General features: G+C 40.3%; 2 protein-coding genes across 2 annotated transcripts in view; one reads left to right on the forward strand and one right to left on the reverse strand.

Moving 5' to 3' along the window:
• The window catches only part of LOC140928510 (dipeptidase 1-like), a 53,919-nt gene extending 42,758 nt beyond the window's left edge, over window positions 1–11,161 (reverse strand). Inside the window, exons 1-9 of the mRNA XM_073378268.1 lie at window positions 10,950–11,161; window positions 8,554–8,683; window positions 5,839–6,122; window positions 4,894–4,954; window positions 3,791–3,890; window positions 2,360–2,439; window positions 1,999–2,095; window positions 1,141–1,216; window positions 170–305 (exon numbers count right to left, since the gene is read on the reverse strand). Coding sequence (XP_073234369.1) covers window positions 170–305; window positions 1,141–1,216; window positions 1,999–2,095; window positions 2,360–2,439; window positions 3,791–3,890; window positions 4,894–4,954; window positions 5,839–6,122; window positions 8,554–8,683; window positions 10,950–11,089 — 1,104 coding nt within the window. The 5' untranslated portion in view covers window positions 11,090–11,161. The remainder of the gene's footprint in view (window positions 1–169; window positions 306–1,140; window positions 1,217–1,998; window positions 2,096–2,359; window positions 2,440–3,790; window positions 3,891–4,893; window positions 4,955–5,838; window positions 6,123–8,553; window positions 8,684–10,949) is intronic.
• A 192-nt stretch (window positions 11,162–11,353) lies between these two features.
• The window catches only part of LOC140928511 (dipeptidase 1-like), an 8,626-nt gene continuing 5,424 nt past the window's right edge, over window positions 11,354–14,555 (forward strand). Inside the window, exons 1-2 of the mRNA XM_073378269.1 lie at window positions 11,354–11,596; window positions 13,988–14,117. Coding sequence (XP_073234370.1) covers window positions 11,436–11,596; window positions 13,988–14,117 — 291 coding nt within the window. The 5' untranslated portion in view covers window positions 11,354–11,435. The remainder of the gene's footprint in view (window positions 11,597–13,987; window positions 14,118–14,555) is intronic.

The raw sequence follows: 14,555 nt of genomic DNA on the forward strand, positions 1-14,555 counted from the left end.
GCGCTAAGGGTAATGACGTCATTTCTAATGTCATCTCAGCACTTTATGGTGCAGATATTTAAATTCTAGAGACGTAGTTGCAAGCTCTCCTTCCTTTTCCTGCCCCGCCGCCAGAGCGCCCCGGAGAGTTTGCTCGCAGGCTAGAGAAACATTTGACTCGGCGGTATACCTCCTCTGCTTTTTTGAAGGTTCGAATAAGGTTTTCGCCAACGACTTTTTTGACTTCTTCTTCAGAGTAACCTCTCTTAAGAAGCTCAGCAATCAGATCGGGAAACTTTGCTACATCACCCAGGCCTTGGGGTAAGCTGTAATGACATCGAAAGAGCAGTCAAACATCATAAGGCATTTTCACACGAAGACACGACGTCCACAATGTTAGTACGCAAAGTACGTTTAACCTATACCCGGTAGGCTGTTCCACGACAGGCTCTCAGATTGTGCATTCGTCGCGAAAATAATAGTAATTATAATAATAATAATAATAATAATAATAATAATAATAATAATAATAATAATAATAATAATTTTAATATTAATAATAACAACAATAACTTGTGCATTTTAAAAATTGTGCAAATAAGTTCAAGAGGAAATAATACTGATGCACGTGACCTGGGAAAAGGGCCTCCGCGCGTTTTGCGCACTAATTTTCTCGATCGCTGTATGAAAGCCTGAATCATACATCTCCTGACGTAAAGTCCTTTGCAACTGGCCGACTCACCAGCACTGAAGATGGGTTTTCAAGATCACTCTTTGCGGTAAAAATATTGAAGATAAACATTTAAAACAAATTAAAAAGTGTCAACTGAAGGTAATTTAAAAGCTTATCCCGCATCTTCACCACCCATCTACACCATCAAACAAGTAAATTGGCAGGGGAGCTTAACCAACTACGACTGTGACAGCATGCAATGAAAACGAAAAAGAACTTTCAAAAGAATTCGCGATGTTCAACCTGCCTTGCTGAATTCCATTGGAAAACTAAAGGTAGACAAACTCTCTGGAGTTGAATAAGTTTTGCATACACTTTGTTGTCCCTGAAAAAGTTTGCATACACATTGTTTTAAGTTCCCGTCGCTGCCGCTGTCGAAGATGCTTAACTTAAACTCCCTATTGAGTGATAAGTATTACATAACTTACGTTGGGACACCATCGTAATCACTTCCAAGGCCCACGTAATCTATTCCTGCAACCTTCTTGATGTGATCAATATGGTCTGTAATGAAATGTAGAACGCTTTCAAAACGAATTCAACTTTAAGTCAGCTTTGAAATCAACTTTTTACTGAAATACCAGTCTGGTTACGTTAGTAGATTTAAATTTATTTATATATTTCCTGGTGACTTTAAACAAACTCAAGTAGTTTAAAGTCTGGGTCTAATAGGTTTTAGGGAAAAAATGATTTTTCGATCCAGGCTTTTATTTCAACTCTAAGGCCCGGTTCAGACGCCGAACTTTTCATGAGCCGAACTCAATTTGGAACGGCTCAGCCGTTCATTTCGCCTAGCGCAGCAGGGAATTTCACCTGTGGAGCGACTTTGGAACGGCTTTGATTCAGACGACGAACTTTTCATGTACCGAACCTAATGGATAAATTATTTTAACTATTTTGTAAGCAGTTTGACCGAAATAAGCATTTTTCTCCTTTTGAATTTAGTTTGGATGGAATTAAGATCGGCGTCTGAATCTATTTAGCCCGTCTGAATAATTTGGGTCGGCCTTAATTCGAATTAGCTTCGGCTCATGAAAAGATCGGCGTTTGAACCGGGCCTAAGTTACGTCATTGACGTGAAAAATAAAAAGATTATCTTCTCAGATCTCCCCTTCAGTTGTCTGATTCGATAACTTCATAAGCACTACAGGAAAAACGAAACAAAACAAAACAAAACCAAAGGCTTTTAAACTCGCAGTCTCACGCAGAAGCTCCATGAGAAGAAACATGTCCGCGTGGGAAATCAGCATTCTTGTTGCTTTAACTCGCTATTCATAGACTCAAACCTGCCACATGCGATAAATTTGCTGGTAAACTTTTATTAGCTGTGCATCTGATGTATTTATCGTAGAAATTCACCATGACCACGCCTTTATTATCTTTCTACAACAGAGATGAGGAAATGACATATTAATGGATTTAACTTTTTAAACCATAATAGTCGGAGTCAGCATGCATATTTTAATTCTGTTAACAAACAAAGTCGAAAAAGTGCTGTTCGATATTATACTCGATTGCTGAACTCAATTCCGTGAACTCAATCCATAGACTAAATTAAGTTGGATTAAGTTGTGTAACCGAACGTTCGATTGAGTTCACCAGGAAACACCACACCTCACGGCACAAAGAACAAAACCAAAATCTTACCATTCTTTTCAGAACAGTATCAGGAACATTCCGGCCATGGGGACAGTGAATATCAAAAGCAGATGAGTGGCTAAAAATCACTGGAATAACAACAGTTAAGTTAGCACTGGTGCGTTATATATTAGGTAGGTTACCGTCTCATGAACTTATGTTACAGTACACAATTCGCCACGACGATTATTAGCGCAACACAGCGTTGCAACATTGTTACAACATTGGCTCAAATGGTTGCAACATTGTTCCAACACTGCAACGCTGTATTGTGCAAAAAATCGTCGTTGAGAATCGTCCCGTGTAACATCGCCTTGAAGCAGCCACAACGACGACAGCATCGAAAACATTACTGAAAAAGAATTAGCGTTGTTTCGGCAAACTTTATCGAGTTTATGTAGCCTCGCTAAATTTTCCAAATGAAGACAGTTTTTACTGGAGTTTAATTCTTATTCATCCGGGGGTCAATTTAATAAAATTTCTTCAAGTGTGATTTAAAAGTGTAGCTATTGTTTTCAGACCCTAAAAAAATGAATAAACTTGTAAATTACCTTGTAAAAGTTTTACTAAATTGAACCTGGGTTGAAAAAAGGGAAAGCAAAGTATTGTCTCCATAAAACGTCGCCAATTAAAGGTAGTTTTACATCCGCCTATCGTAATCACACAGCGGACGTGTGAATGTAAAAAGAAACAGTAAATACAATTTTTCAAAACGGTAAATAAAAGCTAATTCTAAGTCAGTCCTTAACATTAATCATTATACATAAGTCCAAACCATAATCACAGCTCTGTTTTCTCACTTCTTTTCCTACTAACTTGGCTTTTTCTCTTCTTAATTTCCTGTTACTGATAAGCTTTTCGTCTTCTTAAAAAGAATTGATAACGAATACTACGTTGTCTAAACCACACGAGGAGTCCGAACCCCTTCTGAGATATGGATGTAGTTTCTGCCTCATTTGAAATGTAGAGCAAATTAAATAAGGTATCTGGGCTACCACTAAAGGAAGCCAAAGATTAAGGAGAAGACTAGCCTGCAGGGAGAACAACAATAAAACCGTTCAAGATAAAATTTGCGGGAAACAGTCGAGAAATAACACGAGTACCCTACAGATAAAATAACGTAAGGAGAGAAACCGAGACGACAAGATTTTCATAGCAAAAGATCCCAACATTAGACCGCCTCTTTTACCAGGTGCGGCGGATATTTAAACATTTGAATCTACTGATATAAAATAATGAACAGACTAGCCAGCGACCAGGCTCAATTGTACGAGTTCGTGGCTCCGCGAGCCGGCAAAGCCGGCGAGAAGAATGGGGCGAGAAAGAGATAGCCCGCGAGCAGGCTAACTTTTCTTCACGCGCTGGCAGTTACGCCGCCAAAAATATCCTCAAAACTTTTACAAGTGAGCCTGTTCGCACTCTACGAGCAGACTAACATACCTGGGGCTTTAGAAGTATCAAGTGCATCATTCATTGTATGGACGGACACATGTGACAAGTCAACTAACATTCCCAGTCGATTCATTTCAAGCACGACCAGCTAAAATAACGACGGCATTTACTTCTTTAGCTTTGTATTGTAAACTAAGGGGCTTCATTAAAAAGGTTAGCAACAGCTGGGATGGAGTTCAACATTTTCTGGTGAAGGTTATTTAATGAGTAGTATTATTTCACGAGCCCGAAACTGATAATTGAGTATATCAGTTCAGAATAAGAAATGTCTTTATTGATTGGAGGAACAATGCAAAGGGCCTATTTTTAGGAGGCATTCGAACTTTAATCCGGGCGCAGACAAGGCCAGTCTAGCTTTGGTTTCTATCAGATTCACGATGTCGAGTCCCAACGAGGTCTTGTTCATTGCCTTTGTTCGCGTCATCGACGACTGATTTTCTCGTTTGATATTAAATACCACCCTCCCTTCTTTACAGTACCACACAAAACTTATTGGATATTTCTGATAATAATAATAAGCAGGTTACTTGCCATCACATTTGTCAGACCTACCCTCGTGAATGAGAACTAACTTGCCACAAGATTTGCTCATTTGGATCGAACAGCCAAGCACCCGTTACCTAAAACGTCGCAGGTTCTATTTCTATTTTCTCGATTGTGTTCTTTTCCACATGCGAATGACATGCTGGACACTGCACCTTCTTTTAATGCAACCAAGAGAGAAATGGGGTAGAGAGAGAAACGCCCAGTCCAGCCCTTGAAATATGTGAATTTCCGGGACCAAATTTATTTTTAAACCAGTTTTAAAATGCTTTAATTAATCGGAAGTTGGTGTCTGGAAAGGTCCGCAAATTTTTATTCAGTGTTCTCAATAGAGAATTACATTCGCTATTACAATATTCTGCATTGTTTTGGTTATGAGGCAGACACGCGTAGACTTGATGACATTTCGAACAATCGATTAAAATATGTGGACGTTCGAGGAATAAGACTTTCGTTTCATTACAGTTTAAATGAAATTCACATATCCCGGCCAACGCCCTAAGATTCCCTTTCTGTCCTTAGTATTATTCTCTCTTGATATAACTTACTTTTCCAAATTCAGTCAGACCATTATGGACTTCTCCAGATTCATCCTTCCATGCATCAGCCCTATAGATTCAAAAGCAAAAGTCACGGAATAGTCCAGGGATGTCCTCTCGTACCGCGAACCCTCCGTCTATACAACTTTTTTGTCATACATTTCCTTATAAATAAATAAATAAATAAATAAATAAAAATAAATAAATAAATAAATAAGTAAATAACGATTTGCAGGTAGCACATCCCCGTAGTGGTTCTTCGTCTACCTGATTCCTGGTCGAAGTGGAATTTGGAAATGTTGATTTTTGAGGAGAGGGGAAGACCGGAGTACCCGGAGAAAAACTACTCGGAGCAAAGGAGAGAACCAACAACAAACTCAACCCACATATGGTGTCCAAGCCGGGATTTGAACCCGGGCCACATTGGTGGGAGGCGAGTGCTCTCACCACTGCGCAACCCTTGCTCCCCAATCATCCTTATATGAAAACTTGGCAAACCGTGCTCTGGGATCTAGAATTTAAACATGGTGGATAGGAATGAAAGAATAATGGTAAAATTATGGGTGCGAACTTTTTCTTTTTTAAACGAACGACATCAAACGCACCAAAGGGCTAAAAGGGAAGCAAAAGGGATTATTTTTAGCAGTTTATCCAACATGTTATAACAAAACTTAAAAAATTGAGCCTGACTTTTCAGGTAGCAATTTATTCTTTCTTGTCTTCGTTCATGGCGAAAGACAACTGCATACGGCTATCGCTACTATAGCCTTAATTTAGTCTTCTTAATAATATTAGAAAACGTTCCAGCAATGTTTTGTTGCTGCAAATACATCTTTGGGTTTGTATGCTTCTCGCATGGAGGCCTTTTTGAACCTTACGAATTTAAAGAGGAATCTGTTTGATTTGTCACATAATCATTAACTACAATATACATGTGCACATAAATAAAATTACCATGGAGTATTGCACGAGTGAGTCAGGGTCATGTATCTCACTCCAAGTTTATAGAACATTCTCAACATGCCAAGACTTGAGTCAATAATGTGACCACCCTCTAGTCCAATCAAGGAGCCAATCTTGTCATTCTTCTTAGCATCCCTTATGCCTTGAGCCGTTGTGACGAACTCAAGATCCTTCGGATATTTTTCCACCAGCCGTTTGATAACTGCGACTTGTTCAAGGCCTATTCTAACAACATTTTTCAGCCGAGCACTGCATGGAGCGTAAGCTGCCCAAAACTGCAAGGGTTTAGAAATGCCAACTTAGTTTATTTGGACACGAAACACTGATGATACAAAGGAAGGTCCCTATATATAGGTTTTCCGGGATCTGGGATTTTCCTCATTTGATGCCAGGATTCGGGATTTTAGGGGAAAAGAGAAGCGGAAATCGAGAATATTATTCTGAAAGGGGTGCGTGAATTTGCCACATCGAAAATGTGGTCCTAACAAACCGGTATTAAAGAACACTCATTAAGAAGAGTCGAGGGTAGTTTGAGAGATCTAATTTAGTTTATTGCGATAAAAACACTGAGTGTAAACTGAAAATGAAAATTCGTTTTGTGTGACGGCACGGCTAGAGAAAATGGAGACAGTCAACGGATAGGGATCAGGAATGCTAGAACTGAAATGTGAAGGAGCTTTTATTTATGTATTTATTTATCATGCAAATCCTCTATTGAGCCTCCCGCGGGCCTTAATTATTTCATGGGCGCAATTGAGGGTGGGGGCTTAATAGAGAGGAGCGCTCATTTGAGAGGTGGGGCTTACTCAATTTTACTGCTTTTTCAAACAACTAGAAAATGGTATCGATTCTCCATTTTAAAAAAATGTTGAAGTCTGCGAGGGAAGCTCGAGGTCTTGAGGCCCAAGATCAAAACAAATCCAAACGTCTAGGAAGTGGATACAGTCAACTCTCTCCAAGACGGACACCTATGGGACCGGCACTAAGTGTCCGTCTTACAGAGATGTCCGTCTTATAAATAGTCAAATAAAAGGAATAAGCAAAGGCAGGGACCAACTCTAGGTGTCCGTTTTACAGAGGTGTCCGTCTTATAGAGGTGTCCGTTAAGAGAGAGTCGACTGTAAACCGGCTATTGATCAGTCCACATGGCGGGAATTGTTACAGTCGCGATTGATTAATACTTTTATCAATTATTAATTCGTTTGTGAAGCAAATGAAAGGAGGGGCTAGAGGAGGGGGTTGGGGGGGGGGGAGGCTAAAAGAGCGGAGGACTAATAAGTATCTTTTCCTGAAAAAAGCCGGGGGTGGTGCTTATTAGAGAACGGGCGGCTATTTGAGAGGGAGGAAACTTTATTTACGGTATTATGTAAGACTTAATTGCTTAATTGTAAAAATATCATCTTTCAAAAAACACAACAGTTAGCCAGCTGGTTGAGGCAAATATATTATATACGTACAAACTAAAGTTTTAAAGTATAAAGATGAAAAGTGTACTTACATTATTAGCAATCAATGATAATAAGTTAAAACCAAATACTCATGAAGTCAAAATATAGCAGTCATTTTGATAAAGAAGTTAAGCAGCGACTGTTATTGCGACGTAGCCTGCTCGCAGACGTCTCAGTCCTATTTCCATTGTTGCTCTATGTAAAGAGACATACTCTCCCTTTTCCTAGAGCCCCAAAATCAACGAAGTAGGAGACGTCGGCACGCAAACTTACTTCAACGCGAACCTTTTTACAATTTCGCAGTTTTTGAGAAATTATGCATTTCTGTGACCTTTCTATCGTTGTACTTAATTCATTTGTACGTTGAAGAATCCCACCTAACTATTTCTCTAAGTTATTATTATAACCAAGAAATGTGGCTCGAAACCCAACACGATCTAGCGAAAGCCCAACACGAGTCCAGCTCGAAACCTCAACACGAGAGCTTTTTCAAGATAAAATGGACGTGTTGATCGCACGACAACGTTTTCCTTCCGCAGCGAAATACATAACATAATTCTTCCCTTTAAATTGGATAGTCAGCAAATACCTTTTTGTCACTAATTTCCAGGATTTAAAAAAATTGCGAAATTGAAGACCCGCGAAAAAAAAGTGTTCGCAAAAAATCCCTCGATATTAATAATTCTTTAGTCACCAGGATGAGAGAAAGTAGGAGTTTCTGGGGTAGTTAACGGTGAGTAAGCTCTTCTTCCCGAGGATCCATTCGAATAATTTGTTAATCTCGATCAGTATTTTGACAATTTCCGCAAAATTTAGTTCTCTCTAATGCAGTTTTTGGCCAAATCGCGGAATTAAGTTATTTTTTTATACTGAGTCCCGATAGACGCGTACAATCCATTCCGCACACCTTAGCGTTCTCAGTGACGTTGTATTATCTTTTCTTTATCTGGCTAATAGTGGGGCAGCGGTACCAGGCCAGATGTTGATCATACAAAGGAGTCCCTGATGTGCATAGAACAATGATAGAAGCGTTCGGACCTCGTACTATCACATCGGTTAAGATGTGATGGCAGGCAGTAGAGCAAGTGGGACAATCTGTGTGGTCAGTATCTTACACATACGTCCTAGTCCACATGTCAGATACTGATCCCATTCAGTTTTTGTTTCGACAAAGTATATAAGAGATCCTGAGAAGATACAGATGGTTTTTTGCCCACGATCGTGACCCCAGAACATAACTTTTTACGTGATTGTTTACCTGGCTACCGACTTTTCCTTTCCTCAGCCGTGGTATGTCTGTATGCCACGTTGATTCGTTTGTCCCGAACGTCAGATTCTCGAATCTATTGTGGTACTTGATGCGAATCTGATACGGAATGTCGTTATGCCTGAAATGGATGAAAGGAAACCTTCGTGATGAGGTTGAGCATATTAAATATTAAAAAAAATTATGCGCTTCGGCAAGGTGTTATCGCATCTGAGTGGGGATTTTCACGAGCGCCCACGTTCCTGAAACCGTGTGTACAGCATCCCCTTCACCATTTTTTTTCCCGGAGGGCTGGAAAGGGTGGCGGGGGGGGGGGGGGGGGGGGGAGGGGAGCTGTACACCGATAAATGATGGAATACTCATGATCTATTCCTGGGGTGGATTTATTATCTGTTTTCAAGTGATTTAAATGAAAAACCACTAGAAGACGAACTTTATCGGTTGCCCAGGTCGGGTGTCCCTCAAATATTCCAAAATTTTATTCCGGGAACGTGGTTTCCAGCGAAGGCCAATAATAGTGTTTCAATAGCTGAAAGTCAATCAAATGTTTTCGTTATATTTTCTTCTCGTTGTTTGTTGCAACTGCAGGTTTTAGACGTCAACTAATGAAGCACCACAAGATGTGCTCCAGACTTGCGCGAGCCTCGCTGTAAATTCCATGACTCACAGCAAGAGCCATAATGGCTCTGGCTCATAGGTGGCCCAGACAGCCCTAGGATTTGGGGGGGGGGGGGGTGGGGGTGGGGGCAACCCACGTAAATTTGACTTAGTGAAGCGTATGTGAGTGAGGTTTTTTTCATCCTGAACGCCCCCAGCCTCAGCTATCATATTGAAAAGTGGAGAGGACCTGGCAATGAGTGATAAGTGCTCCGCCGTCTTAGAAAATACCCAGTGGTCATTCGGATGAATTTGCTGCGTTTCAACGCTTTGATTTCTTCGTGAAGGATAGGAAAACGAAAGTTAGGAATATCTTGTCGCTTTTTAAGCAAAAAATGGTGTTTTTAACACCCATCGACGTTTCAGTACAAAAACTATTTTGTCCCTCACCTGTGAAGAGAAGTATCGCACAAAACCTCATATGAAAATATGCTTTCTACTTGTTTTCACTTGATGCCGCCTTGCCGCAAGATTTCGATATCGAGAAAGATCATAAGTCAAACGTACATACCTAAAATAGTCTTGGAATCCTGTGTCAGATTTGCTAGCATACTCCAAATGTCCAATTAAAAGAAATTCTGGACCTCCGTTACAAACATTAGCCCTTAGACATTAACACCTCTCGATGATGACATGTTCTAACATTGCTCATTTTGTATCCATGTAAATACTATGTGAAACAATTCACAGATACTTTCGGGAGTATAGACCGTGTGTTAAATTGCCATCCACGCTAAATATCTAGCTAAAATATGTCTTCTTCAATTAGGGAAATGCACAAAGTTTCAAGTTTTGTCACTGAGAAATTACTCTCTGGAGACGCTGAGTGTAGCCTGCGGATACAGCCGTTTCACCTTGCTAGTCGAAACGTCCCTAGCGGCGAGGACAGAGGAGAAACGGCTGCAATGTATTAGCAGGCTATGATGAGTGCTGCAATAAAGTGGAGTAAGTGCCTATTGGTTCGCCCCAGGGCACAGGGTCCAGAGGAGATGTGTTTGTCGTTAGAAACATCAAAACCCGTCGAAAACCTCTGAAAAAATGGCGAACAACAAAGTCGATCTGAGTCAGATAAGAAGCGAAGAAATCGTTTACAGTAGACTCATAATAAAGATTCCATTAATTTGGGCTAATTAATCGTGCTAAGCGACAGATATAGACATTTTTCAAGGTGAGACTTTAAATAAGTAATTCATTTATTCACACGAAACTCCTCTGGACCCTGTGCCCAGGGACGGGAATTGGACTCATAAATGGGGACTCAAAGGTGGGGATATTGATATTTGAAAAGCTGAACGTTTCAAATTTCCCGTGGGTTGCCCCTCCCCCCCGCTCCCTCTAACCCCCGCCTTGAAAGTTACGTAATAGTGCCGACGCTCTTATTTCTACCTGTACATAACCTCAGTCCTCAAACATTGGTTTTAACCCGTCGTCGGAATCGCCCATAAAAAAATTTAATAATCTTAAATAACATTTTATGCATTAGACTTTACGGAATGTACGAACGCAAAGCAATCGGTTCTCTATTGATCATCCTAGGGTCAAAGGCCAACATTAACCATGCATAAATTCAGGGGCACCTCGCTGTAAGAGATATATTGGGGATGCATGCACTCAAAATAGTAAAAATTCACGTGCATCCTTGTTCAAAAGGTGGTGAAGAATTGAACGAAAGACAAACTTTCCTTTCGATGAATTGTTGACTGATGATAACAAATCTTTTAAATACTCACCCGTCCACAAGCGGGGTTTCATCCAGAATTTTATTCGCTTTCTTCAGGTACTGATCCGACGCTGCTCGAGTGCTGCGACCCGACGAATAGGACAAACAGACAACAAGCATATAACCCACGAAAAAGAACCCCACATACATCCTTTTCTTTCCTGATTTGTTTTCAAGACTTGCGCTTCAACCCAGAAAAAGAGGCGGCGGTGGCGGTGAAAAGTTCAGTTGTTCCCAGAGTAATACAAGACTGTTAGATTTGGTTACTGAGTACCTTGAGTAGTCTATGATAAACTCTTTTGTTGTATTTTTTCCAACCAATGAATGTGAGCGAAATTGGACAGTTAATTAACTTGTCAAGGCTTTAATGGGCGAGTATCAGGTTGGTGTCATCGAATACTTCCCTCACGGCGTTTCGATATCCTCCTAACTTTGCAGGTGCGCAAAGAAATTGCTATCGTTCCTATCTTATCCATGTCCACCTCAGACAGCTCAAATGAATCGAAAAATTATTTTAATTGGCGTTGCTGTTGTAGTTGTGCTTGTGATCGTCATAGCAGTACCTTGCGCCTTGTTGCTAGGAAAGAAAGACGACAAACCTAAGACGTTTATGCAACGCGCCCAACAGATATTGGACGAAACACCACTTGTTGACGGGTAAGAGATCGTATTTGAGTTTAGATTTATCATGAGTAAGTTACAGAAGATACTAAAGGGGGCTTTTTGTCGCTTATTTGTTTCCGTATTTACATTTATTCGAGAGATTTTGCACATCTTAATGCATAGTCTATTTCGCAGCCGTTTTCAGGCTCGTCACGCAACGCTCCTCCCCAGTGTTTTGGGAAGAGCGTTGCGTGACTAGCCTTAAAACGGCTGCGAAGGAGATTAAGATTTACGTTTACGGCATACGGCAAACGGCAAACGTCAGTTGAGAATTTCTCAGAATAGAAAATAAGCAGATAAAAACAGTCCAGAACGATTCTTGTGGCCAAAACTGGCATTAAACTACTTATTTTTGTGTGGAAACAATATACAGTAAACGAAAAATAAGGAGAAAACTTCGTCACGTGGTACAAATTCACGTTTGCCGTTTGGCGTAAACGTGAATCTTAATCTCTCTTATAGCCTGCTGCAAACCTGTTCCTAATTTACGTGAAATTATGCACGTTGGCTCCACTGGCCAAAAACGACTCGATTGCTTTGCATTTGTACTCGCCGTAAAAGGCCAATGCATACAATATGTCGGTCAATAGCATTCTTGCTCGTTGTGTAGCTCTTTGAATAAGGACGATTTTCACACATATTCCATACAATAGGTGAGATAAATACAGGAAACGCAAGGTTCCATGCACAGTTTCAGGTCGATTTACACAGCTTTGATCAAAACATTCTCAGTTTCCAGAATAGTTTATTCTAAACCATAAGAGAAGATTTAATTAGAAGCTGAATTTTTCGCTATTTCTCTTTCACTTTTTACATTCAGTTCATTTTTTTTTACCGGAAACGAAGCCTTAGAAACTAAAAGGACGTTTGATCAATTCACACTCGCGCATTCTAGTCTTATTTTAAACTCTATAGCGGAAGGACATCTGTGAGCAGGGAATAAGTCAGCACAGAATTTGATTGTCGGTGAGTTTCTGTAATCGTCCATCGACTGTTTTCTGTAAAATTTCTGTTCGGAGAAGCAAATATTGCCTAAAATTTTCTATTTCTTGAGGAAGGCTAAACATTTCTAGGTGACTGCTCCATTCGTGTACAATTTTCGAAGCTTTCCTAAAAAATTTCCTACGATTTTCTGAAGTTTAATTTTTCACATTTCACTCCCCAGGTCTGGCTTTTTTTCGTAGAAAAAGGAAACCTAAAATTTTCGGATTCAAAAATGCGATGAAGAGAGGAATTAGAAAAATTGTCACTTTCTTAAAACGTTAAATTACATCTAAAATTTTCTGGAAAGTAATACTGAAGCCCTAATAATTTCGAAAAGTCTTCGGTTGCCCTAGGATGACCGAACAGATGCAAATTTTCTAGCACCGCTGAGAATGCATTTCTAGAGATCTAAAAATACTCTGGGTAGCCTAAAAAGTGTTTTCAGGGTATTTAGGAGGAAACCGTCGTTGGGTGCCCCTGATACTATTTAAGATTATTAAATATTTTTGTAAAGCGAGGTGGATAAAAAAGAAGGTGATAAAAAAAAACACTCCATGGGCGATTCTGACAACGGCTCAAAATTAAAACCATTGTTTGAGGACTGATAGACTGTTCACAGTCCTCTGTTTTTCCGTAAGATCGTCGAGATCGAGCGCTTTGTAAAAAATATCAAGATGGCCGCCATTAATGGTAAGACGCGCTCTATCTGGACGATCTCACGAAAAAATAGGGGACTGTTAACAGTCTAGTTTGTAACGGAGGTCCAGAATTTCTTTTAATTGGACATTTGGAGTAAGCTAGCAAATCTGCACAGAATTCCAAGACTATTTCAGCTTAGCCTGCGAACACTGCCGTTTCTCCTTGCTCCTCGCCGCTAAGGACGTTTCGCCAGGACGCTGCGGCATATTTCGAACTTGCATTGGGCTTCCAGTGGGATAACTTTCACGCTCATCTTAGCCTGTTCCAGGCGTTCACATTGTGGATAGCCGCACGCAGTGAGAGAGGGGATAAAAAATTAGGAGGGAGAGGGGAGGGAACTGTCTCTTCGCTCTTACCCCTTTGCCAAAATGAAACTCCTCGCTCAGTTTTATCTGCTCGCATCTCTTTGCGTTGTCTGGCCACGATCTAAAAGCCTGGAACAGAGTAGGTCCATCTCGTTATGCTACTGAGAGACAAGCCAATTTACCATGACTGCCCCTTTGAGTAGTATAGGATAAACAGCGACAGGTGCCCTTCAGCAGCTTTTACAATACTGTTTGTTAGTCATGCAAATAAAGGTTGTTCATATTGCTATTAAATGCGCCCTTTTTTGAAGGTCGATGCTCTTTCGAGCAAATACTGTATGCGTCTTCCTTACACTACATCTCAAAATACATTAATCAATTCTCTTTGTTCCTCAAGGCATAACGACATTCCATGGCAACTGAGGAAGTACTACATGAATCGGCTTGAAAACGTGACCTTAGACAAGAATAATCCTAAATTCCATACTGATATTCCAAGGCTAAAACAGGGTGGTGTTGGAGCACAGGTAAGGGTAGAGAAACAAGACTGTGGGAGAAATAAGCGGAATTGGACTGATTATAACAGACGGAACGTTGTTTTGGTCTTTGCAATCAACGCGCGCGCTCTCTTTTTCCCGTAGCCCCAGCAGAGCTAAGTCCTAGTAGTAGTTCCTTTTTTGGTAATGAATCAAAACAAGGATAATCAAATTTACTACTTTTCTCGAACCAAATGTTAATCTTCTTAGTGTTGAAAACGAAGAAATAACATTGTCAACAGCAACAGAACTAGTCTGCTACAAAGCCGTTGTAGTCACGCCACGCTCCTCCCTGGAGCGAATTTCAACCTAAAACAGTAATGTCCTCGTGACATGGTTAGTTATTACTTGATTGTGTCATGCTAAGGTATGATCAACTGATGAAAGTTATAACATGAAATTCAGTTGTTAAGCTTGAAGTTGTTTATG

This window comes from Porites lutea, chromosome 2 (assembly GCF_958299795.1).
Source record: "Porites lutea chromosome 2, jaPorLute2.1, whole genome shotgun sequence".
Lineage (NCBI taxonomy): Eukaryota > Metazoa > Cnidaria > Anthozoa > Scleractinia > Poritidae > Porites > Porites lutea.